Genomic DNA, 26,987 nt, shown 5'->3' on the forward strand with positions numbered 1-26,987 from the left:
CGTGAGCTTTCCGCGTGACTTCGAGGTGTTGTGACCCGATCCCATTTGCATAACAGTCAAGTCCAGCCGAGCGGGACGCCCTCAAATTCGAGTAATTACGTTATTAGATACGATGAGAGTACTTAGAATTGTTACTATTTTGCTTTATACAAACAATAGCATTTTAAATAAAGGTTTTTCTTTTTAACCGACTTCTTCAATAGAGAGACAAACAAACGGGTTTGTGAATAATCACATTCGCCCCTCAAATCTTATATTTATACTAGTAGGCTCGCAAAGAGCACTTTTGCACGTCCCAACCAAACCCTACCACTGCTTCAGGACAGTATTATGGGTCAGTGGTGAAAAGAAGCAGCGTAAGAACTCAGTCACTATTCCGCGTACCGTGGGTTGCCTAACATTATTATTCGTGATTATTTAAAAATAAGAGATGGTAGATGGTTTCAGATCTTTACCAATTAAACATATAAGTCAACAATCACAGTTACGTCTAAGACAAAAATAGAAAAATGATAATACATTTCTACACAATATTCTACAAATAACATAAAGCTCGGACAAAGCTGCACAACCATTTCATTGTTTATCGCGACTGGACATTAAAACCTGTTGATAAATAGTCCATAAATAACGGCCATTCAATCAGAAGTATGTTATAAATATTAATGTTAACAGGAATCAATGAGAAACGACGGAAATGCGCGAGCGCAGAGCGGCGCGCGACGGAATGCCCGCCACGAGAAATAAAAACCTTCAACAAGCTATGACAGTTGTTTGGTCAGATTAATTGTATAAAAACTTAAATGATTCATAAATTACCGGTTTATGCAAGCGTTGTCCATTGTGCTAGGAGACTCATTACAAGTACCGTAATTACATAAGTCAATCATTTTAAAGATTTTCTTTCATAGTTTTTCAAGTGCTCCAATAAATTGGCCTGAATTGAGTTGAGATACTTACGCTAAAATAAATTTTAGCGTAAGTATCTCAACTCAATTCAGGCTGCTCACTCTATCAAAGTCACCGGTCAAAGTTTTTTTGTTTTTTTTTTTAAAACGAAGAAAGCTGATTAACTTTGTATCGAAAATGACACTTCAAGTTTTACATTATCTTTGTACCTAATAGCTATTTGCAACAAACAATTGAGGACTTACGTGCGATCGTTTTTTATTACTATGAGTATGTAACATGTTTTTGTTTATCTGAACACACTAGTAGTAAGATTATAAATAGACCAATAAATATGGAAATTGGTGCAATGACGGGCACATGTCAACATTGCAAGTGAAGCTTGCAAAACCAATAAATTTATAATCGCCTGCATATATTAATGTTGCAGGACGCTTCATCCCGCTGAAAACACCTTTCCTCTTGCGTACTTATTATGAACAAATTATGTTAATTACGCGGTTGACATTTAATTACGAATCAACAAGGGCACGTGCGCACGACTGGATCTATGTGTAATAGAAACAGATTCAGAAGTTGCATTAACTATAACGTTAAGCTTTTATTAACAAGCAGTTGCATCATAAAAGTAAGGCCAGACGAGAAAGGACAAGTAGAACACCTTTGAAACGCTAACTAAATTTAATTTAAGTCTGTGTTCAAATGAAAGGATGGATTTCAATAAGTATTTCCAGCCAATTATTGAAATCATGAGAAAGATCTTTTAAAGAAAATCAGGATTGTTGGCAAATTGTAACTATGTAGTTACCATTTTCCGAGAGTGAAAGAGACATTACCACGTTTAGTTATTTCATTTAAAATGGCTTCTAGATATGCCGAGACTATCAGAAATATCGATCAAAGATTTTTAAGTCTAGTTTCTCTGAAAGGGGTTAGGGACTTCAAAATACATCTTAACTGGAAAACGAGCTCACTGACTCTACTTCCATTACGGCACTAGAACCGTGAAATATTGTCTACACTCCGACAGGTGCCTAAAACAGGTGTGTGCCATTTTATCCCCATAAGATGTTACATGAATTTATTCGTACATAATTTTTTATCACTCAATTGATAGTTATGTCCTTATCTTTTGTAAAGATAAATAAAATATAGCTTGTTGCGTGCTGAATACATAAATAACTATTTCCAGTAACAATTTATATTTAAAGCTGTCATTTTACAGTATCGATGGTTCGGTTTTGTTTTGTGTTGCGGTAATATTTCTGCCACAAGATGATAATTTTAGCACATGAAATATTAGTAATTTATTTATTTAAAACATGGTAGGTATTTACTGGTAGAGCGCTCATGAAACTCTAATGAAGTAACGTAATTAAATAAAAAAAGTTTAAGTTATTTACTCTACAAAATACTCTGAAATACCCTTCCACATTTTTGAACGCTGTACTTGTATGAATATTAAGCAGTATTTACTTAATTTTTTTTATTTTTTCATCTAGTTTTTATTTCATTTCCATATTTAATAATACATAACAACATTCCCACATAGAAACAGCGTAAATTAACCACGATGGTATTTTCTATGTTACACACATGTGAACAGCACTTTGCATTCAGTCGCGGGCGCAGGAGCGACGTATCGTGACACAAACTTTATAGATTCATACATTACACATACATACGAGTACTATGTTCATCGACGTGATTGAAATTATAAACGTTAGTTAGATATTCTATCTGAATAGTTAAAATATTTTATGAGTGTAGATAGAGGTAAGAGTAACCAATGTAGTCTTATTGAGATTGGTTTTACAATACATATCAACTAATGTGTTGAAATACTTCATAGTAAGAAGATAAATACTGGTTATTCATGTAGTTTTTAAGCATTGTTAATGATTTTACATTACATTAGTGTCATCATATCATATCAATGGTTAAAACTACGATTGTAACAGCTTTTACTCTATTTATGCATTTTATTCATATTTTCATGAAAACTGGAATATTGACGTCCAAAGGCGACAAATCATTAATGCATATTTACAACAGAGGACCTAAAACTGTGCCTTTTCGAACTCCAAGCTTAGCGTAGACAACAAAGCTACGTGCTAACGTCAGGGCAAATTTATGAACAACGACGTTCTATAGTTTATCGACGACATGAGTTATATGCCTTTGTTAACACTAGAAAGCCTGTGTTTCAACCAATCAAAAAACTCTATATTGTGATTCGCAACATCAGGTTTTCAAACGATACTCGTACACTGAAGTGAATTATGTACAAGTACAATAAAAGCTATAATTCGGTAGGTACCCAGTAATAGAAAAGTTTGTGGTCAATATTATTCTACGCTGTGAATACAAAGAACTAAAATGATTAGGCAGATTTGCAAATCAGTCTATGTACTTTGGTTACATAATCGCACCTATTAAAACAAGTTATGATGCCAATATTCAAGCTTAGCTTAATATGCTGGTCTGTATTAGAAACTTTTGTTAATTACGAATTTATCCTCGGTATATGTTTTGACCGCAAATCAGAGTAACGGGAAAACTTTTATAACAATATACCTTAATGGCAGTACAAAAAGCAGACAATACACAATCCCTGATTGGACAAGAGATGTGTCATAAAAAGCATCAATGCTAAGTGCGCGGTTGAAATATGAAGCGGCGCGGGCAGCCATCAAGTAACGAGCTCGCATTCATCACCAAGTTATTGTTTTGAGCATTCCTCTGATTCTTTGAGACAATCACTGTTTTTAATCATTTTAAAACTACATTCGAATGTTTTAACGAAAATAAATCCATAGAATCCACTCTACAGAATCTACCATTGCTGTTTAAGTATACGTAATTAATTACAATACTAACTCAAAAGTTTTGAAAGTACCTATGTATCTCATTAAGTAGATAATAACAGAAGGTAATGGAAACATATTTTATAATACAATGAATAGCAAACTTAAATTATCTTGTAATTTTAATGAATAATTTGAAAATGCTTGTGCTGTAGGTAACTTTATTATGCATTTAATATGCGTAAGGTGCTCTCTTGAAGGAGTCTTTTAATTTTCTATTACTTCGAATATTGATGAAACTACTGCCTTGTTTCAAAAGCTGGGTTACACCATACGTTACGTTCCCGTGCAGCTTTTCGTACAGTTACAGTAACATTGCACGATTCAAATTTTGGTATATAGAGATGTGATGTCTCTAGCAATCAAACCCAGAACCTCAGAGTCGAGAGTCTCTCTCTTAGCACTAGACCATGGACGAAGGTATCAAAGCAGTCATGAAACTCTATGCACCTTTATGTAGTCCAGTATATTATCCGCTGAAAATCAGTGTCGGGACATCCTATAAGGTGTCGGGACATCCTATAAGGTGTCCCAACTAAAACTGAGCGGGCGCCCTATTAACATGCATTCGTCTCTTTCTTTTTAAAATCTGTTGTATTGTTTTTTGTAATGTGTGTTAATAAAGTTATTAACCGATTGAGTCCCAGACGGCATTAATTAATGTCATAACAATTGATTATCTATTGTGTCTAGATTCGCGGAGCTTGAAGGATTAATGATGCTCCATAGATTCATTTAAATACACTCTTACATCTTCACACATGTAATATTCATACCCTGATCTTTTAATTTTCCGCTACTTAAAACACTCATTGCCAACCGAGATAAAACTGCATTTTCCAATTAAAAGCAAAACTTTTTATGGTGTAGAGGTGCCGACTGTAAACACTCTGGAACGTGGGTCGAATGGTTGATATTATGGGATAGCTTGAGCAAGCACACGTGCACCTGTTCAAAGACATTTGTTTAGTAAACGCTGCCGTAAGGTGGGTGCAGACTAGAGCAGTACTTGTAGCAGAACGACGAGCATTCGTTGTTTTATTACTACTTGATTTTAAAAAGGAATGAGCGTTTTGATGTAGCATTTTATCGAGCAAAAGCATGAACGTCGGCGCGCACACCACACGCAATTTTATAGGTTCGACATTTCAACAAAGAGTAGGGCAAATTAGTAAGAAATGTTATGCTCACGCCTCACGGCAAATGAGCATACAGAGTCGAGCATTCCCCAGAACACAGAGTCGAGCTTTCCCAACAACGTTACATGGCATGGAAATGCATTCGAAAATTTAGCATTTGCCGGCATTGTACCATTCGTAAGAAAGAATGTAATGCTCTGGCAAATGCTCTAGTCTACACTCACCTTAACGCGTAACGTCTCCCTCACACACGCACAGGTGGAAAGTGATAGCAGATAGTTTTGAAAATATAGTTCTGTATGCATACTTTTATGAGTGTGGCGCGCAGCTACGACTTCAGGCTCAGATTTCAAGATAGAGGTAGCCATAACAAATGGCCGTAGACAGAAACAATGAACGGTAGCCGAGTATACACACAGTTGTTAGGTACTAGAAGCTTAGTCCTTAAACTTTTATATGATGAATAAAAAATATTGACACACATACATACGAGTATATCTTGCTTTTTAGAGACGAAATAACTGGCATCAGTCCTCTATTTGTTTTAACCATGATAATTTTGTATCAAAAACGCAGTAAGATTTTTATAGAACTATCAACATCAGTATCAAAAGCGCAGTAAGATAGATCTATCTGTAAACATAATAAAAACAAATGCAGAGACACCAATCAAACAAATACAAATAAGATATTTACAAATAACATTCACAACAAATCCCAAGAAGGGCGAGTAAAAAGTAAATTACGATTATTGTAATCCAAACCAAAATATTTTTTCTACGATAAAAACTTGAGTCATCCGGTAGTATTTCGCAAACGTAACTCAATTCATAACAATGGCTGTGAGAGTTGCACAACGAGTTTCCGATTCCAAACGCTGCTTTTTCTCTAATAATAACTATTGTTGAAAGGAAATGCCATGTTGCCGATAACAAGCCGGTGTTTAAAATAGTTTAACTCTTTCTTCTGACAATGGAACAAAAACTCGAAGCTTGCGTCGGCCGCTGAGCAAATTCGATGAGATTTTCGATTATCATGTATTAACCAATGTAGCGTAACACATTAATGTGCACCTCACGAATAAACTATAGTTAATTATGGAAATGGCTGCTTTAAGTAAACTTGGCTAATTTCCCATGCCTCAGACTTTGCAGAATGGCTAAGCAGTTAATTCCTTTAAAGTCCATTTTTTATCATAGCTTTAACTGTGCATGTTCTTGAGTTAAACAATAGTAAAATAATAAAGCAAATAATGATATACATATATTACGTACGGTTCCTACCTCCTTATGTAGTACTGCCCTAGCCAACGGCACGTTCCGCCAAGATTTAGTACTACTACAAGTAATGCCTAAATATAAGAAATGAGTTCTCAGTTCCTCAACGGTATACCTTGTTAAAATTTTGATAAAGGTATTGCCTGCATTGCTCCTAAGCCATGCACGGTACTTTGTTATCAAACTGCATTTGCTCAGCAACCAAGCGCTCACGAGTCAAACTAAAATTGCTCTTTATAAATAAAGTCAAACAGTAAGGCTGATAACTGCCTACAAAATAATTTCGTAACCGGCTTAGCAGCTGCACTGTTTTGCTCTAAGAAATATCAGCTCCAAAGTAAACTAGGTACTTTACACTGCACACGGAAGAGATAAGGGCCAGTCGGTAAACAATGAGCTCACTTCCAGTACTCAAGCTCAAGATCAAAGTTAAGTCTGAACCTTCTGTCCTTTATTGCTTTCGACATAGAGACCTGTTTGAAGCGCGAAACTGGCTATCGGATGCCATTACCACTTTTATGAACCTGAGGTAACATTCATAAAGCGATCCAGCTTACGAGGAGTTATCAAAGCATGCTTCCAATATTGAAACACAAAAGGAATTAAGTTTAACGAAATTTTAACGGCTTTACCACTTTGCATCTGTCATGATTTTCAACCGACTTCAAAAAAAGGAGGAGGTTCTCAATTCGACCCGTATGTTTTTTTTTTTTTTTCTATGTTTGTTACGCGATAACTCCGCCAATTATGAACCGATTTGAACAAATCTTTTTTCAGCGTATAGGTAATACCTCAAGGGTGGTCCCATTTAAATTTAGAACCTCCTCCTTTTTTGAAGTCGGTTGAAAAACAACCCCCAAGGGTGGAAAATTGGGGATGAACTTTTTTATACGCAATATCTCCGCCGATTATAAACCAATTAGAACGATTACTTTTTTGTTGAATAGGTATTATCAAAAGGGTGGTTTCATGCGAATTTGAAGAAAATATTTCACCCCCATGGGTGGAAAATTGGGGATGAACTTTTTTATAATATACATTAAGAATATGGTCTCAATGTACTGCCTACCTTAATAATTAGTTAACTAAAAAGCAAGAAATAAGTAAAATTTTATAAAAAAAATAAAACCGACTCCAAAAAACCTACACTAAAAAGTAGAAAAATAATTACTAATTACCTACTTATTTATTAGGACGAATTATTAATATTTATGTAGGTATACCATGATTGATACTTTTGGAGTCGGTGCAGGCAAACTTTACATGATTCATAATCTTGGCACCGACTCCAGAAGTATCAATCATGGTATACCTACATAAATATTAATAATTCGTCCTAATAAATAAGTAGGTAATTAGTAATTATTTTTCTACTTTATAGTGTAGGTTTTTTGGAGTCGGTTTTATTTTTTTTTTGTTACTTCTTTTCGGGCTTTGATTTGGTACATGTGCGTTAAAGATCTACTCATGAGCATAACTTTCATTATCTTGTTCACTGTGACTAGTCCGTTAATGACAAAAATTAAGGTATCAACATACCCATCTCACAAAAATGTTTTAATTACAATGGGATTTGCATTATTTAATTATTTAAATTTTGCCCTTAATTTGTATATCCCTAAAAAGCTTAAAGTAATTGTAGTTTCGATCTTAAGTCCAGGATCAGTGTATCAATGCGAGCCTCAGATAACGTTGTAGGTTAAAGGGCTTATCTCCATCTAATCGCTGGTATTATTTTTAAATCTCTTCAATGGAAGTTCACTGACCGCGTAAGTTTAATTCAATTAACCGCCGGATGGTTTACAATGAAGTAATTTTAATATTTCAAACAGTTACCGAGGAAGATTGATAGGGCTATCGCGTGCTCCAATTAGATTCTTATGGGAACGAGACATTATTAAGAAGGTTCCGAGGTGAAGAATATATCATTCACTTGATCGAGTTCACACGCGGTATTCTTATTAATACGCAGTAATTAATATCTGGCCGTTTTGTATTCTTCTCGAAGAATACACAATGTAACATATTACAGTTGTTACTCTAAGAATAACAAACCGTGACCGTACGTTATTTAAATTTTGATTAGAAAATTAAGTATATTACTGGCTACCGAATTCAACATAATTATAGGTAGGTACGCTATCATATCAAACATTCTGAAAATGTAAATGTTGTTCGCAACTTTTAAAAAATCTCAGTTTTAATTAGTTAATTACGTAAATGAAGCCTTGGTACCTATTTATTTAGATAAATTTTATTACGTCAATCCATTCTGCTACTGTATCTCTCTGTAAGCAGCTTCTCTAAAATTAGCAACTTGAAACTGGTATTAACTGCTAAGAAAAGAATCATTGTCTCAAGACTTGACGATAAACCGCCAGATACCCAAAACAATCGCGTCCATTGTAATGTCTGTCACACAAAATCGCAAATTCCAAGATTTCCATGCATACTATAAGAAAAACGGCCCAATCAAATGCAAATCGAGTGTCAAGCACTCGGCGGAGTTATTTTACATTTCAACGGGCAGGTGATCCATCATGGAGCCACAATTTTTTTCTCGTCAAGCGAAGATTCGCATGTTCGCAGTTTCGCACAGCCCTTCGTCGCGAAACTATTTTTCGCATTCTTGGCTCGTGGCGATAATTTTACGGGTTATTCTGTTAGACATGCTTCTGTTAGCTTAGTGGGATACAGCCAGGACTCTATGGAGAATTGAATTTTCATGCCCCGAGCGTTGAGTCGAACTGATTGTGTACAGTCGCGGAATGAAAAGGTTCGTCAGTTTTCAAATTGATTCCCTCAACGAATCGCGAGCACATATTACCTTTTGAAACTATGTTACAGAATAATCTCGAGTTAGAGAAAATAATCTTTAACTGTTCGTCGGTAAAGTTCAAAATTATTCAGATCAAAGTTGTTTGACGATTTAAATTGTCAAGAAGATTATGATTGAAAAACTAAAACCTTCTTGTTGGTTCAACCTGCCATTATCTATTAAATTAAAAAAACTACATTTTGTAACATTGCACTGATGGGATGGGATAGAAAAATAAACAAGCAAAACCTTATTCGTTAGCAAACGTCATATTTATTTAAATGTTAGCAGCACTGTTTCTTACACGGTTATGTTGGCAGGTTTGACTCTTACAGTACCTAGTGCAAGCGAAAACCGACACTAAGGTGACGAACCTTTTCATTCCGCGACTGTACCTACATTCTGTACCTATGTGGATGCGAATGTTATAATTGAGAGATAATAAACGTGAATCAATACTATTATCAGGAATAATTTAGTCATAACAGATGAATATGATGTAATAGTATCAAGTAATATTAGTAAATGGAAAGAACCAATAGCCATGTTGCTATTTACGCAATTTTTGTCAAATTGAATTAAGTGCATGCCCATTTTCTAACGAAAAATAAAGTTAAGTACTTAATTTACAATGTTTAAAATAGTCAGCCTATTGATATTAATAAATTGAGCTTAATTATGACTCTATATTAGTGTCTGAAAACCATTTCTACAAATTAACTTCTCATAAATCTTGGGTATTTACTTTACATCAAGATTATTATGCACAGGTCACAAAACACCACAACCAGTACAGTTATCCAATCTCGTACACAAACTAATAACATCTCAATCATGCGCCATACCAGGATGTCATCATCTTGTACGAGTAGATGGTATGACATCATTTTCCTTTTTTCGTAGAATTCCCGCCACGGTACGCTGGCATTTTGATGGGAGTTTGATGCAGCACCTTCGGTACAGCCATTAGGTGCTATGGCCATAGCAAGCCATAGCAATTACGCCTATGTAAATTAGATCAGATTTATCAACGTACAACGAGCGCGGAGGAATTTCAATCAGGCGTGTGTGTTGCGTGGTGTTGCCCCACACTTAATTGTTGGTGTCGTTTGTCGTTATCATTTTCATGTTACGTATCAAGTTACGTTAGTTCTGTAAACAAACGTGGAGATACCTCATTAGTTTGCTCTTTATTTTTCATAAGTTATTTGATCAACGTAACTTCACGTAATACCTATGAGTGTTTATAGCGTTTTTAACTAAGACACTGAATATTAATTGCTGGGTGAATTGTTTTCTATCTAGAATAACTAGAGTAGTCTACATCGTTTCGTGTTGAAATTATCTGTCTACTTGATATGACACTACGACTTCGAGTTACCGTATTTAGATTATGAGATATGTAACACGGAACTCGATGTTCCTACAACCAGCTAGGTCTATGTCCTTGTCATCATCAAGCATCAGGAACAAATCCTACAGAATCTTTTTATGGACATAACAAGTTCCACTTTAGCTCAGTAGCTTAACATCAATAAATCTAAGTGAAGTATTCCAGTTTACCAAGATACAGTTAATGAAATGTAAAGAGTTCAAATGCCAATGGTTCTCTTTTAAAAAGTCGTAATTTTGTTATTATAAACTGAACTTATTGATCATTTTCTATCAACTTTAGACATAAAAATGTTAATTTGAATAAGATTCCATCAATAACAATACTGTTAAAGTACAATCGGAAAATGCCTCTCTCTAACTCGAGTGTGTTATGGGTACAGAAGTCAAGTCAACACACGACCCCTACGGACTTAGCCTTGGTGTCTACTATACATGTATCGGAAACTGAGCTTTATGCTCATCAGAATATATTTCCATATGGTATGGCTAGAACACTGAAGAAAAACCGGTGTAAATGAGCAGGCACCGTTAAGAAGATGCGTATGTCACCAAGCTATATTGTTTAGTGGGACCGCTAGCTGTTTGCGTTGCCATAAGGAATTAGCGCGTTGGCTGCTTGCTGAGCAATAACTACTTAGAAATGGTTCGAGATTTTATGTTTGGACAACCTTTCTGATTTTTAGAACTACTTCTTTCGCTAAGTTTATGAAGGCAAATAGAGGCTATTTTCGTTACCATTTTTTCTAGGACTAGGTAATTATGTGGGTAGGTTTGAAGGTTTGAACAAGTCCAATTATTTTAAGATGTTCTTAAGTCCAACCTTGAATTCTAATGTGTGGCTCTACATGTAATAATAGTCAAATTTAATATTAAAAATTCAAGAAAGTGTTAACAAAAGCGAGATAAAAATCATTTTAACAACAATCCTTGTCGACGAAGTTTTTTACCGGTTTTTTCGAAGGTTCACGGCCAGCTTACTGGCTCCCGTTGAAATTTGAATAATGCCCAAACCTTAAGTACGCACCTCGATTATTTATTCTGCCGAACCCGCCGACTACTAATGCCTCCCGTTTATCATTCGAATTATCTCCTAATATTTTCTACGGCTTACGTCAGCTCAAAATGGATTACCGATCTGTCGAAGTGTCGACTGAGGACAAGGCTTAAGAATAAAACGCGTTTGTGGCATTGGAAGTTAGAAGGGCACTTAATTATAATTCTTGTGGAATTCAAAGGGTTAAATGTAGAGCTTTATGATTAGCGAATAAACATTCAAAGAACTTGTAAGGAGGTGTTTTACACTTATTAATATTCAATTCTACGTAATACGAGAACGAAAAAGTACTTTATGTAATAAGTATGTAAATATTCCTAAAGCAATTATTTGCAGGTTATTCTGTAATGTAAATTATAAGTAACATTTTCCCTAAGACCTGTGAACAGCGTTGATTACACCTTTCCCGAGAAGCACACGGTAGAAAACATAAATGCGCATACGAAAGATTACATATTTGCATATTTTCAAGAACTTCTGTTTAACTGAAATAAGTTTATTGACATGGGTGAGTCTGTGCTCATTAAAAATGGTGAGAAAAAATCTCACGATTATCTCATCACCGGTCACGTATTGAATATATGCATATCTATGTCAATACTAGCGAAACGCCCACCGTGGCTGTGCAAACAAACCATATATTTGCGAATACCATAAACGTTTAAGAATGTTGTCGAAACTCTTGAAAACATCAAACAAAATCCTCAGGTTTTCGTAAGCGCGAATTTTTTAAATTGACATACCTGCACAGCGCTGTTTAGGAAGCAGTTGTTAAGTCCTGGGGCATTCCAGAGTCCTTTCGTGGTGTGGAATATTCCAGAGTCCCTGGAGTCATCCCTGGAGTGCTGCGGCCGGAGTTCGTGCGCCGGAGTCGCCATGGCGGCGGCCATTACAAATCACACGCCTGCCATTTCCACTGTTAGCAGTCTCTGTTGCCGTAGCATTGTGGAGGTGTACCTGAAAAGATGTAACAGAATAAGAACTAGTTTTTCTAGATAACCTAATGGCGCTCAAGTAAAGGTCTACTAGACTCTAACTTAACTTTAATTCTTGTTAGGACTCAGTAGCAAACTGACCTCCAGTGATTGGGTTTTTACAAGCGGTAGGTAAAGCTGTAGATCCTGCTACACAGAAGTTGAGCAGTGGGAACGAAAGGTGAAGGAGTACATAGGACTGAAAAAATCTAAAGAATGAAACCATAGCAGGAATAAAATCAGCCATATTATTTGATTCCTGTTGCTTTTCTCCATGAAGCCTATTAAGAGCCGTGTGATTTGGATGCTGAAACATAGAGAGCAGTCTGCAATCTTTGATGATAGTGTGTTAGCAAATTGGTGCGTTCATACAGACAGACGTCTAGTCCGCCTTCCCAGTGCTATAATTGTTCGCATCGGGGTTAATAAGCCAACTTTTCATATTAATTGCACAATGAGTCGTTTGCAGTTTCCTTTCACTGTTAGCGGTTGGGAATGACAAGAGACAAAGACAATGAATCGATTCATTTAGTTGCACAGACCTTTGTCTACACAAGTTTGTGTAACCGATTGTACGAGGTATGGTAATTGTGATTGGCAGGTCGCGACGGACCGCGAAAATTAATCAGCCAACGTCGATATCGCGTTTTGAAGTCATTAAGGTCTATATTTCCTTGCAGTTACTGCACTTATGTACTTAGTTTGAATACCAAGTAACTTTATTTACTTGCTTGTTTCGTATTCAGCACGTAAGCTCAAAGTTATTTTTATGGTCTTTCACTCACGTCAGAATCCATCGCATACAAAACAAACAGTTAAAGCGGTCTCTACCTTAAAAGACAAAGCGTTGTTGCCTTCGTATCTTTTATTTGCATACGTACATATAATTATTGGAAAATGTAAGTAGACACTCGTATCTGTTCTGAGAAGACTTCAAAACGATTTAGACAGCACAATGGGTTTTTCCAAGGAACGTTAAGTATGACTGTGGCAATCAGTCGCGAATGCAGAAAGTAAAATCCTAGACATTGCATAATGAGGTGGATACTTATGAAAGAATGCACACGGAAGACGCCGGGTTGAGGACAAAAAGTGAATCGTAGCTGTCACTGGTATTATTCTCCCTGTAATAGGCATTCCTGAGGAACTGTCGCGGCTGTAATTGGACGTGATGGTTCATTTTCAACCGACTTCAAAAAAGGAGGAGGTTCTCAATTCGACCCGTATGTTTTTTTTTTTTTTTTCTATGTTTGTTACGCGATAACTCCGCCAATTATGAACCGATTTGAACAAATCTTTTTTCGGCGTATAGGTAATACCTCAAGGGTGGTCCCATTTAAATTTAATAATAGAAAAAACAACCCCCAAGGGTGGAAAATTGGGGATGAACTTTTTTATACGCAATATCTCCGCCGATTATAAATCAATTTGAACGATTATTTTTTTGTTGAATAGGTATTATCAAAAGGGTGGTTTCATGCGAATTTGAAGAAAATAATATAATAAGGGTGGAAAATTGGGGATGAACTTTTTTATACGCAATATTTTTAATTTTTAGTTTTTTTTGTGTTCACGCATTTGAAGTCGGTTTTATTTTTTTAAAAAGGTAATTATCTATGATTAAGTAGTAAAGGTTTAAGAGCTAGTTACGAAGAGTGGTGAAAATTATTGTAGAAGTAGAGACTCATGAAGAAAAGCATTGCGCTGATAATTTGTTACGTTGTGTACGTTAGAAGAGATAGCGCACAAAAATACTTATATCAAGATGACAAATCTTGTTGTTCTCAAAGGTATTAAGTGTAAAAATAACACGAGTAAAACGATTTAAAAACATAGACAACGCGATCGGATTCAATCGACTCGTGCTGTCTCCCCTAATGAAAGAGCCAAAAGCTCCAATGTAGGACCTCAGAATCCCTAATTCGCAAGTTGCCCAAATTGGTACGGGCAGACAGCGCACGCGCACATGTGCTCGCTTCCGCGAAACCGCAACACTAAAACCGTTTATTGCAAACAAAACATGATTTATGGGTAATTCATTTCGCTCTAGACGTGTTTTTGAAAATTATACGCCAGTCATGTTTACAAAAATTATAATAGTACACAGAATTCGGCCGCGTTTTATTTTTCAGGAAATATAATTTAGTTTTATGTAAAACTAAAGCTAAACAATCTTGAAATATTTGACCCGTATCATAGAAATATTTTTCATAAACGTATCTTAAGATCCTTATCTTTTTCAATGATTGCCTTTTACTTGGCTTGACATTTAAAAAAACTGAATTCAAAAGGAAAAACATCAAACCTGGTTTGGTTACCGAACCTTGGGATAAGTTATAAAACAATTAAGTCAACATTAACTCTTTAACATACAATGTAGATGCAAACGATGAGAAAAATTATAACGAGTGTGAACACAAAAGTTCAAGGCTTGAGATTTTGTTTGAAGAAACCAACAACCTTAGTATGTATTAAAGTAATACAGTAGCTACCATAAAACGTGTTTCGTATACGATGTAGAGTCGACAGCACGTCATATTACTTAAACTTTTTGTTGGTAAGTATTAAGGTATTTTTAAAAATACATATTCGAAGACTTGAGAACCTGAAAGTTCATAAAAAGAACTTGAAAGCTCCGAAAAACAGAAAAATCCATCGGAAAACGTGAGCCATACCTAGTTGACACATAAAGAAAGGGTCACTATTATCAGACAGTGACTATTTGTCTGAGAATATTAAATTAATTGACTTAATTAATTTGAGGATATTCACCTACAACTACGATTCTTATTTCATCTGTAGTACCTCCCTATAAAAAGTAGAAATTACTTTTGGTTTCCTCACATTCAGTGATAAAGATATCCCGGTATCGGCCCAATGTTTACGTTATCTTAATTTTATTTGTACGTTATTTCTTCGGCTTCCGATCGGGTTCGGTTATTTTCTAAGATCTAGGTTAATCCGCGCATCACTTGCGCAAGCTCATAGGCGTTACTTTTATTTACGGATTGCGGATGCAGTTGCAAGAAACGCAGATCGTGATTGCGGCATAATATGGTAAATATTTATGGGATTGTTCCATCTCATCCTGAAGACGACATGAGGAATGTGAGCATCTTTTTTTACCATTGCATACTAAACAGGCCGTTCAATTTAAAGTTGGGTTCATTTTTACATTTAGAGGGATTCAACATATTTTATTCTGATGAGAGTTAGTGCACAGAAGGGCTGACTAAAGGCACTATTAACAAATAATCCTCTGCTTTTTATTGGAGTGCATTGAAAAATATAAATAGGTGTTATGGCCGTAGGTGTAGAGCAATAAGAAGTATTTACATGAACAATTACATTACACATGGAGTTAATGAATATCAAATTGATGCGTTGATTTGTAATTCCTATAAGTTTTTTATTTTTGTAAGTCTGGCATTTTTATTTAAGAATAACAATAACAAAATCCGTTGTTAATATCGGTACGTAACTGTTCTACTTATAACTGTTGACTAATTGTTCAAACTTCAAACTCATAAAACAGGTCCAATCAATGGCATAATAACCAATGCCCTGGTCAATTATAATTATTTCTGAGCAGTGGTTTTTGAAAGGGTTTAAAATCCCATCACATCTCTACCGTGGTTAATCCACGCACCCAAAATTACTTTTGAGGCTTACATTCTTCCTGTTACAAAGACGTAAGTGCTGTTCATTTGAAAATGGACTCTAAGTATTGAAAATCAAAGCACAAATGGTAAATTCATCGAAGTTCCAAAAGTTACCAAAGATATTGTGGTTTAATTAAAGAATCGTAATACTTTTTAATGCCTTCCAACTACTCGACTTATAAAGTCACATTTTAGGATTTTAACGAGATTATCGTGAAAGTTATTAGATATTTCGATCAAAAATGTATTAAATGCTCTGCTGGGCTTGGAGCTTTAAGGTGCATACAGCATAATTAATTTGACTAATGTTTGGATTATTAAGGGACCACCACCATTTTCAGTACAGTTTGAATTATGAATACAGAAATAAATATTGCATAAACAATATGAAATCCATCCGTAATCCGTATCTAGGAATGATGCTAACATCATAATGATTCATTATTATCTTTGGAATGACTAATTCTCGCATCAATGATGCGAAAATTAAATTTACAAAAAAAAAACTAAAATAGTGCTAACATAAAGGTTTTTATTGATTCATCTAATCTACTATATAAAAATAAGTCGGGTTTTCCTCCCTGACGCTATAACTCCAGAACGCACGAACCGATTTCCACGGTTTTGCATTCGTTGGAAAGGTCTCGGGCTCCGTGAGGTTTATAGAAAAGAAAATTCAGGAAAAATTTCAACAGAAAAGCGGGAAGGGGGTAAAACGGGATCCACGCGTACGAAGTCGCGGGCGGCCGCTAGTTTCCTATAATTTGGGCTATAAGTCGACTACTGTAAGACGGATTAAATTAGTTTCATAAACAAACGAAGCCTACTTTCTGTCGCCATAATGACGGCAGGGAATGCTAGCGTGATGCGCGAGAGCATCCATCTACGTAATCAGTGATGATGATAATCACCAAAATGATCCCCGCCGCAAACCGCATTCCACACTCGCCCGAATATCACTTTTTTAGGCACTTTTTCTTTCCAAATATGGGGACATACACTTCTGTCCGTCATTTTAACCGAAACTTGTTTATATGAAAAAGATTTTTAATAATAAATTTTTCTATCCGACGAAATGTTTACCATCTTTATAACTAATTATCTCATTAAATTCTTGGTTATAGACTTGAACCGTGACATCTTTCGATGAAAAAAAAGCCAATGATTGAATAATTGCCTACCAAACAAACTTGACCGAGATGGGCATTATAAAAACGATGACAGCACAAAGCTTTTGTCACTAAACGGTCGATAAAAGCTTTAATAACACGTCTGTTTGGTCTCAAATGTGAAGATTACGGCCATCGAACGCAAGTCACGATCCGAATGATTGGGAACTATCACAAAAAAAATGACCAAAAGACATAATGGTCGGTTGGAATGAAATTGTTTGTTTACTACAATCATGTTCTCAATAATACTGTATGAATCAGAAAGTATTAACAAAAACACGAGATGTTTTTCGGCTAAAAGGTCCCTTTCAAGTGGCTTCATCTACTCAACGTCGCGACACTTTTTTCGCATAAAAAAGGATGTTAACCCGAGTGATCCCGATTCTCTGGGAACGTATTTTATTTAAAAAAACATTGCACTCAAGTGCCTGAGCAATAAATAATTTGAGTGATAACCTAAAAGCATTCCGTCGCGACTCGGCTCAAGTAGGATCGTGAAGTTCAAGGATCTTGAGTTTAATGCTGCGACTGCGAGTTTCAACTTCAACTATGAAGCCCTTTCATCTGTTCTCAATATTATTACAATTTGAAATTGTAGAGGAATCGGCAGATTTTCATCGTCTCACGTGATTTCTGAAGACGAGACTTATTCATTTAGTAAAACCTTACAATATCTTTTAGATTTTGTCTTAAACAATACCTAAAAAGTTAATTACCTACTGAAAATGTATACAAGTTGAAATAATAGTCACTGAAAATGTACCCTTTTTCCCAATTTATAAAAAAGTAATTTCAGTGTTTTTCTGTTCATTTTCCAGTATCTTTGCCACCGGACACCGGAGCTTTTAAATTGGAACCAGTTGTGGAGTAGACCGTTTATATTCAAAATTCTGGACGGGTCCAGATTAAAATAACATGAAACTTAATAAAATGGAATGCGTAGTCTCAATTTGAATTGCATTGCGTTCTACGGCATGATTATTATTTTTATATTGCGGTCGCTCTGGAGCCTCAACGCGGACCAAAAGAGAGCAGCAAAAACTCCGCTCGTGTGTTCACGCCCTGCCTATTATATTTTAATTGAAACCTCGGTTGAGAGCGGTGTCGATATTGCTTTTTGGTGTTCATAATTATGCCCGTAATAGATGGGTAATTGTTCGCCTCTCGCTCTGCCCGCGTTTCCCCACTTCTGCAACTGCAACATAATTCGAAAAGGGTGCCGACATCTCATAAATTGCTTTCAAGGAAGAAAACCGCAGATTATTTCTATTTTAAACCTTCACCATCATCTTCGACTCTGCTAATAAAACACAAGTGAATCCTTTCAAGGCGTGGGCATACATCGGAGTGTATGCAGTGTACACAAGCGAACCTTTCTTATGGGGCTTTGTAGTCGGCACACGTGTTTTACAACACACCATATCAAAGACGCACACACGGGCACTCTACGGTGGATTTTATATACGTGGACGTGACACAAAAGGAGCAAGAGCGGAGGCTGCGCGTGCGCCGAGTCGCCGACCCGGCCGGCACGAGTCAAACACGTCTCGAATTCATATTACTGCCGTTACTACGCCGGCTATAAATATCGGTTATGCAAATTATAGACAATTCGACCAATTCATAAAATACTTATCAATATTGAATCGAGAATAGTCGATTGATAGACGACACTGTAATCGCTCGACCACCACCGTCGCTCCATATATCACTGGGTCAGATTAGAGTAAATTGAATTCACGGTGCCGAAGTAAGCGTGGCTAAATGGCGTGACGTCGATGCTATTGTTACCAAAATATATAGGTTTGATACATAAGGTAAAGACGCGGTGACAACGGAGTGTCCACCGACCATTAATGATCGTCATCCGTCAACGTCGCGACACAAAGCCTGGCAGAGGACTGTCCAGCATCACAATAAGTCTTTCCCATCAATACAGACGCTATTGGAGGCGCGCACAAATCTTTGAGAACGTAAGATAAGCAAAAGAACGACTGAACTCTTGAGAAAACATACGATCTGAAGATTAGCACGCGATTTCTGCTCTAGTCTCGTCTCTAAGATACGTTTTATTGTTTTTTATTTTTATTCGATGATTATAATCGGATTTAGCGCGTTTAAACATAACGCAATCGCGTTTAACGTGCGCAGGTGTTCAAACTTTAATGGCCCATTAAATTTTCACGAAATAATAGAGTCACTAATTCTTTGACGATTAGAGATTTAAAGGTACACTTTTATAAAAGGTGGGTAAGAGTCAGAAAAAGCTTCCAAACCTAACTTATGTATAATGTCACTGTTCGTTGATTGTGGTGTAGGCTGTAACAAACAACGTGTACGCCCAAGGCGTTTGATACGGATCACCATTGTCACCAGTCAGATTACAACATCAGGGTTTCACAATATCCCTACGACATATTACTATGCATTATGCTGTACAAATTCATATCTTCTAAGTAGTAGACTAACTTAAGTCAGCTTCCAACGAAGATTTCACGGGAGAACCGTATAATAAGGCCCAGCATATGACTAAAACTTGTTTCCCGCATATTAATACCGTTTCGCGAGAGTTCCCGCCATTGTCTGTGCCACGTTCAATGGCAGATCAGCCGAGATTAGTGATGTGGGCCATATCGCGATGAAAGCCACGACTGCCACCGGGGACACGACAGACGTGTGACGACGTCACGAAACTGGCGCAACGCTAATTACATAGACATTGGACCTACTAAAACATAATGTATGTAGATTAAGAGCAATTGCAGCAAATCGATTCATGATCATGAGCTTTTCAATCGTGAAACTTACATTATTTCTGCGACAGAATGTAAAAACATCTGACCTAAGTGTATCAACTTATTCGAACTACATATTAGTATTCCAAACGTATCTAAGGCTGACATTTTCATTTCAATATTTTATGTAAGTAAATATTAAACATTCGATCGAGTCTACTCTACTGTAATGTCAATAGTCATCACGTGCGTCGTGCAGACACTAAAAGGCATCAACATAATAAAAATATCACTAACGTTCCTTTTATAGTCGAAACAAAGTTTATTTAGGACTTATTTTTATCTTGTTTGTCTCCTATTATAAACAGTCGCCTATGTTGTTTTACGACGAAGGTGTAAAAAGCGCCAATGGCTTAACATGCCGCGAAAACATCTTGTGTTTTATGTATACGAATGTGACGGCGCAAAAAATACTTTTCTGTAGCCTTGAAGAGATAGTGAAAGGTCACCGACTCATGATGCTTGACCTCGCTTGTGACTGGACAGACCGCACCAAAGACATTACTATTATGTAGAATACTAAGTAGTTAAGGTGGACACCTAAGCATAAAACAAATCTTCGCAACACTGTATTGAAACTAATTTTTGAAAGAACAGTCGCAACTTTCGTTTAGAAAAACTTTTGTTAAAATGCTTCAAAACCTGTTTTGATTTCGCAGTGCTGGAATTCGAATTCACAAGTAAGGCCTAAAATTAAGCTTTCGCATTCCAATCACAATAATATTTACCCGCATTCTAAAATAAATCCGGCAAGATTGTCATAAAGGTAACGTGAGAATCAGTCAGGTTTATAACTGGGACACTTGTGGCTGATTGATTTGAACTAGGCTAAGCAGCATTCATCGCAATGATACACATAAGTCTTGGTATAATTGTGGACCTTGGGTAACTGTCAACAAATTGTAGGATATAGATCCGATGGCGTCCAATTATCCGCATATTAGCGAAGTAACGGTGGCGCGTCCGCCTCGTATGGGCGCGCCGTGCGCCCGCGCCTGTCCCGGACCATCCGATCAATACGAGCCAATAAAATTCATGCATTAATCGAACTGGCTTTCAAATAGGCTGAGCTTTTAACGGAAACTTTATTTAAGTGCTGCCCATAAACAAAGTTCGTTTAGAGTCGTTTACAACTCTACACCTGTGAAGTTTAAGTATTTCAAAACACTTAAGAATTTCTAGTCGAATGGGAATTAATTTAACGATGGTACTCTTTCGTGTTGGTCTGCTGGAGTACCATTTCTTTTCGTGTTTTTTGTCGCAGAGCAATAATTGACACCACTAACCATTTGACATACTTTTTATGAGCGGTAAAAACGCAGCTCTACATAGATTTTTTACGGCAAATGGGTTCCATAACGTCACTAGTTCGCGAACTCCGCCAGATGGCAATACGTAGACGCGAGGTCCAAATGCTGCATGATTGGTTATTATTGACATGACATTGACAGATATGTCAAAATCCACCAATCACGCAGCATTTGGACCTCGCGTCTACGTATTGCCATCTGGCGGATTTTTCAATCGCGAAAACCCTCATTGACTAAACTACACTCGACATCAAATAAATCGCACCTCCCGCGACAAGCACTTTCAAACATATGCATCCCCACTTCCCACCAATATTGGTACCATTTAAAAGCCTAGTTCTAAACTTCATTTCATTAAAGGAAAGGTTTTTACCCCAAAAATGTGTCTTTAGAAGGATCCAGAGTCACTTCTTCAAAAAATAGGTAGTTATGCTTGAGCTAACTTTTATGGCTATAAAACTGTTAAGTTGGGATTAATCTCTGTCCATCTGTTAAATAGGACACGTGTGATCATTATTTGGTTTTATAACCATAAAATTTGCTCCAATTGATCCCATAGGTAAGCCCAAAGTGAGGTCTTTTTTCAAGTCACATTTATGGTATATCTTAATCATTTATTACGAAATTAAATGTGTTTTTCTTTAAGGATATTTATTGGACTTTCAAATAACACCAATATTGTCGGGGCACCATGATTGTGTCAGAAGAAAATCTTTAAAGTTCGCGTCGCGGAAGGTGCGGTTTATTTGATGTTGAGTGTATATTGATTTCAGTTACTGAAAAACTAATTTTACAGCTAATTATTTCATTAAAACTTGATTTTCAAGAACGAAGTATTTTTTAAAGAAGAGTGCTTTTGAATTACTGGTTAACGGTGTGCCAACTAGGCCTACCTAATTCTAGTTACTTTACTTCATTTAAGAACGTACCTAGTCGAACTACATAATGTTTTGAGGTTCAATCATTGAGTAAAATTATCAAGTTATGGAAAACATAGAGACATTACAATTTATTTTGTACCAATGGATTTGCATGAGTACCAATGCTGATTGCTGAGCCAACCACTCATGGCTTCAAAAACGAAATGACCAACCATTATCTCCATAGACATTCTACTACTTACCTACTTAATAATAATTGCGGGCTCAAAAAACTGCCGGCTGTTCCGCGGCACGTGCCACATACACCTGTTATACTACATCCATAGCCATACTTATACAAACAAGTGCCTATTTACTAAGCTACAAAAATAACATGCCATTATTTTTTGTCAGGGATACAAAATTACCGCAATAGTAACGCGGTTATTATAGAGTAAGGTGTTTATGTAAAATAAGTACCTAGTAAGCACGATTTTTGAGATGGTGGAAAATTAAGTATGCGACATCCGAATGACTCTCCTTCAATACGTTCGAGTGCATTGCATAATCGTCATCTTTAAAGTCATTTAAATAAGTATGCATATTCAAAGAGAAAGTACTGAACGAAATGGTCAAGCTATTTGTATCATACGAAACGAATTGGAGACAAAAGACTCTACATCTGTATCGCAGACGAACTATAATAGTTTTTTTACCAAACACCTTCTCAATAGCTCATTGTGTCTAACATAAAAAGCGTTACAATTTCTAACAAGAATTTCAATCACATCCTTCCTACACATTTTTCGACACGTTTGAGCGTATCGGTAGCTCATTTTAACTTCGACCTAACGGCCATATAAAAATAACATCTAATAGTTCCGAAGCTTGTTCCTATGTGGGAGTAGGTACTATGGCATTAGCCGAAATTACAAAAATCATTAGTTTTACGACACCATAGCTATAGGAGGCTCGTAGGACGCGATATGGCGCCGGTCGGTTCAAATTTCGTTAGCGAAATTGCCATTAACGATCAGCATTACGAAATTGTAGTCGGCTCCTTAAATGGAAAGCTTTTGACAATTTTATATGATTTAGATGGCAGTGTTATAGTATTATTCAAATAATAGGACGTAAGAGCTCTGTGGGAAGTAGGTAGAGATTCTCACACGGGAAAGAATCTTAGTTTTCAATCTCATGATCTTCTAAAATTTCAGAAGATTTATGTAGAATTTTCGTGATAAACTTGAGGAGAATGTCGCTCTGCTACAGTCCATTATATTACTCTATTTAGAGTCTATCAAACAACGATGAAAATGAATCTGATTTTACAAGGAAAATGTAAATAGAAAAGAAATGCTTCAAACAACCATATAAAGGAATCTGATTTTCCAGAAAAAAATATAGAGAAATGGTTTTGTGAAAAGGACAAGTTTAAAAAAGGTACCTACCTAACCTAAGTACTGGCAGGACGGCTGAAACACGTAGAGTATGAAGGTATGATGAAGATTATGGATGATTGCTGATCTGTGGTTACACAAGACTCGATAACACCCTTTCGTAATCTTCCCATAAGCCTCGTTGGGGTGATACCTCTAATCTTAAAGAATTAGGATTGTCCAAAAACGTGCCCTGGACAAGCCAAAATTCAGCTTCCGAAACTGCCAGCCAGAACATTAAGGCCGTTTTTTTATGTACTATTTCTGAGAAAGGATTATAATAATACCCATAGTGGTGATATCATTTCTAAAATAATACAACAAGGTTCTCTTGAGTTAATAGAATAAAACCATATTGGTATTGGAGCCAATTGGAAGGTGAATTGAACTTTTACAGTTCACGCTTTATTTGATTAGGATCATTTCAAATAAAAAAAAGAGAATTATTGTTAAATAAACAAGTAATAAAATGATGCTTTAACTTACCAATAACTCTTCAGCAGGTAGCAATTCACACCTCTAAGTGTCCGTTTTCTCACTTTGTTCCAAGAAAAAATAATCCATAGCACCTAACTTATATCACGTTTGAGATTAGGTCCAGTCACTCTAACACTGTTTTAATCAGAATACATTTCTCTACACTAGAACCATATCTAATCGAACTAACGAGCAAAAACACCAATTAAAATAAGGATACTTTTATGTAGTTCAGTTCTATCCTCAAAAACTTTATATCCAATTGTTCCAAAGACACTGAATTTAAAAATTTAAAAGTTTATATTCCAAACAATGTTTTCCCGCCAACACAAGATTTTTTTTTCGATCGCGAGAAACCGGCTATGGAGGCACAACACACGCGTCTAACCGCGAAGAAAGCCGGTTGAGCGCTGTTGATGTTTTATTATTTTGAGTCGCTACGAGTTACGGCGACGCTAGAGCGAGCGATCCAGGAGAATAGGGATGCAACAAAAAAACCTAAAGGGCTACGCTTGCATAAAAAACACATTAGTGGTTCTTGTAGAGGCCGGAGATGTAATTACTTGGATGTAAGTACCCATAGGACTATGTTTCTGGGAACCTCGCCATGCAACGATTGAGATGTTTTTAAGGAAATGGTCGTAAGTGTACTAAAATCAACTGCCTCTCGTTCCCTAACTAGTTGAGATTTTAGGCTAATTCGATACTGAAGCGTAATTAATAAACTAACTACATACCTAATACAGTAAATAACGCTACCTACAACCATCCCCTACTAGTAGTGCACATACATTTAAAATTATTCTACACAATAATTATGTAAATACATAATAGAACATTACATTAATTTACAGTCGCAACGGCCAATTCGATGGAATCTTATTCACACACACTTTCATGGTGCAGCCACTGACCTCGACTCGCGCCATTGCATAAAACCAGTAAGTTCAAAAATGTAACATAATTCGTAATTTTTTAGATGTTCCGCTCAAAATTCGTAAATATGTATTTGCTATAGTTATTATGCATGAGACGCCCCGTGAAACTATCACGTTTTAATCAAAATCTAATCGAAATTTTGTCTACTCTAAAGGTGGTGAAATGGTCGACAAAGTTGTGTATCTCCATTTTGCAGATCAACCTCAATCATGATGGGCTTGCGTTTAAGATTTTTAGATTCTGTAAGGAGTACAGTCAGCGTCAAATAGTTCGTGACGCCCAAAGTGGCCAAAAAGTTGACCACACAACCTTATTCCTGGGCTATCGTTTTAGCGCTCACCAGTTGGCGCCACTGTAGAGTAAGGTCCTGTCACTTGCTAGTAGCGAAGACAGTGGCGCCAACTGGTGAGCGCGAAAGTGGTAGGAGGACTATCGCATTTGCACTCATCAAGATGGCGCCACTGTAGAGTAAGGTCCTGTCAATCGCCAGGGGTGCCAACTGTTGAGTATAAAAACGATAGCCCTCATTGTAATAAAGACGTGTTGCGCACTTTTTGGCTACTTCTTTTAGGTGTCACGAACTGTACACATCGAAAGCTTGATGGGGAGTATCGGTGGGTTGTAGGTGTAATAAGAAATCTCAACCTTAGGTGAGAACTTATCACGCAACAAACTCCTTTAAAGTCAGATACATAGAGTGCATTCGAATAGCGATTTACTAAGCGATAACAGCGAATAGCGATTGACGATAGCGTCAGTAAAACCGTCATTCTTCGTTCAAGATTACATTTTTGGTATTTTGGTGTTTATTTAGCAACATCAAATTTCGCTATCTCTTCTAGCTGTTATCAATGCCAAGTTAATACTCGTACTTACCTTGTAGTTGAGCTAAGCTGCCGCCGATGTGATGATGTCCTAGACGCGATAGTTTTCACCACTTCATAATGATGGTTTATAAGTGAGAACAAAATTTGTGTCCCCAAAGGTGCTAGCTAGCTAATGCAAAAAGAACTTTACATGCAATGGTGGTATTAGATCGTGACAAACATCGCAAATACTGTTTCACAAGTGGGTATTCAATTGAATGTGCAAGATATAGCTCTACAGATAGTCTAAAAAAGTATGTAGTTAATGATTCAAATTATTTATTCCTCATTTAAAATATAAACAATTATTTACTTACATGAGAAACTATTGTTAAATTGTGGGTAAACAATTAAAGCTTATGAGAGGTAACAAATTAAATTAATAATAATTATGTACCTGATTAAGTTATTTAACTTACAACAATATTATTGCTTGTGCTATTATTAGAATAAAGTTACATAAACATTATAATTGGTTGGGCCTATGTCCAACTTTCTTATCTTCCTTTTCTTCTCCAACTTTCGGTGGCTCCAACTCTCAAAATTATCTAGCTGCATGAACTGGTTTCCCACCAATTTGTTTATCGGATTCGGGGCCAGCACCTTCGCAGGAGCCAAGTGGCCAGTGTCGCGTGACACTTGGAAAAACCTCTATAGAAAATTAAGAAGAAAAAACTCTATGTTGTCTTGGAACGTCTGTCAACAAAGTCAATGTGAAAAATCCGCTGAATATTTGCTGAAGATATTGAAATAATCAAAACCGCAAGAAATATCGACGGGTCGACCCTCGAAGCCTGGTCTCCGTCTCCTGATCCGCAGGTTGGTGGTTTCCGTTTTATGCAGCTGTATTTTTGAGTTGTTTGGAGTCACCAGCCGACCCCCGCATCATCTTTCTTCCCCGCAATTTTTATACCTGGTGTGGCTATTTACACGCCACACCATCTGTTGGTCCTTCGAGCCGGATATTCCAGCTTATTTATTTTTCAAATAATTAACCCGCATAATTTAAATTTATTTTCGTTTCAAATAACGTG

At 36.5% G+C, this 26,987-nt stretch overlaps 1 protein-coding gene across 1 annotated transcript in view; it reads right to left on the minus strand.

Annotated features, from left to right (window-relative positions):
• The window catches only part of LOC135073780 (uncharacterized), a 93,067-nt gene extending 68,522 nt beyond the window's left edge, over positions 1-24,545 (minus strand). Inside the window, exons 1-2 of the mRNA XM_063967952.1 lie at positions 24,158-24,545; positions 12,203-12,416 (exon numbers count right to left, since the gene is read on the minus strand). Of these exons, the coding sequence (XP_063824022.1) occupies positions 12,203-12,349 (147 nt within the window). The 5' untranslated portion in view covers positions 12,350-12,416; positions 24,158-24,545. The remainder of the gene's footprint in view (positions 1-12,202; positions 12,417-24,157) is intronic.
• Positions 24,546-26,987: the final 2,442 nt, after the last annotated feature.

The sequence above is a fragment of the Ostrinia nubilalis genome, chromosome 8, assembly GCF_963855985.1.
Source record: "Ostrinia nubilalis chromosome 8, ilOstNubi1.1, whole genome shotgun sequence".
Taxonomy (NCBI): domain Eukaryota; kingdom Metazoa; phylum Arthropoda; class Insecta; order Lepidoptera; family Crambidae; genus Ostrinia; species Ostrinia nubilalis.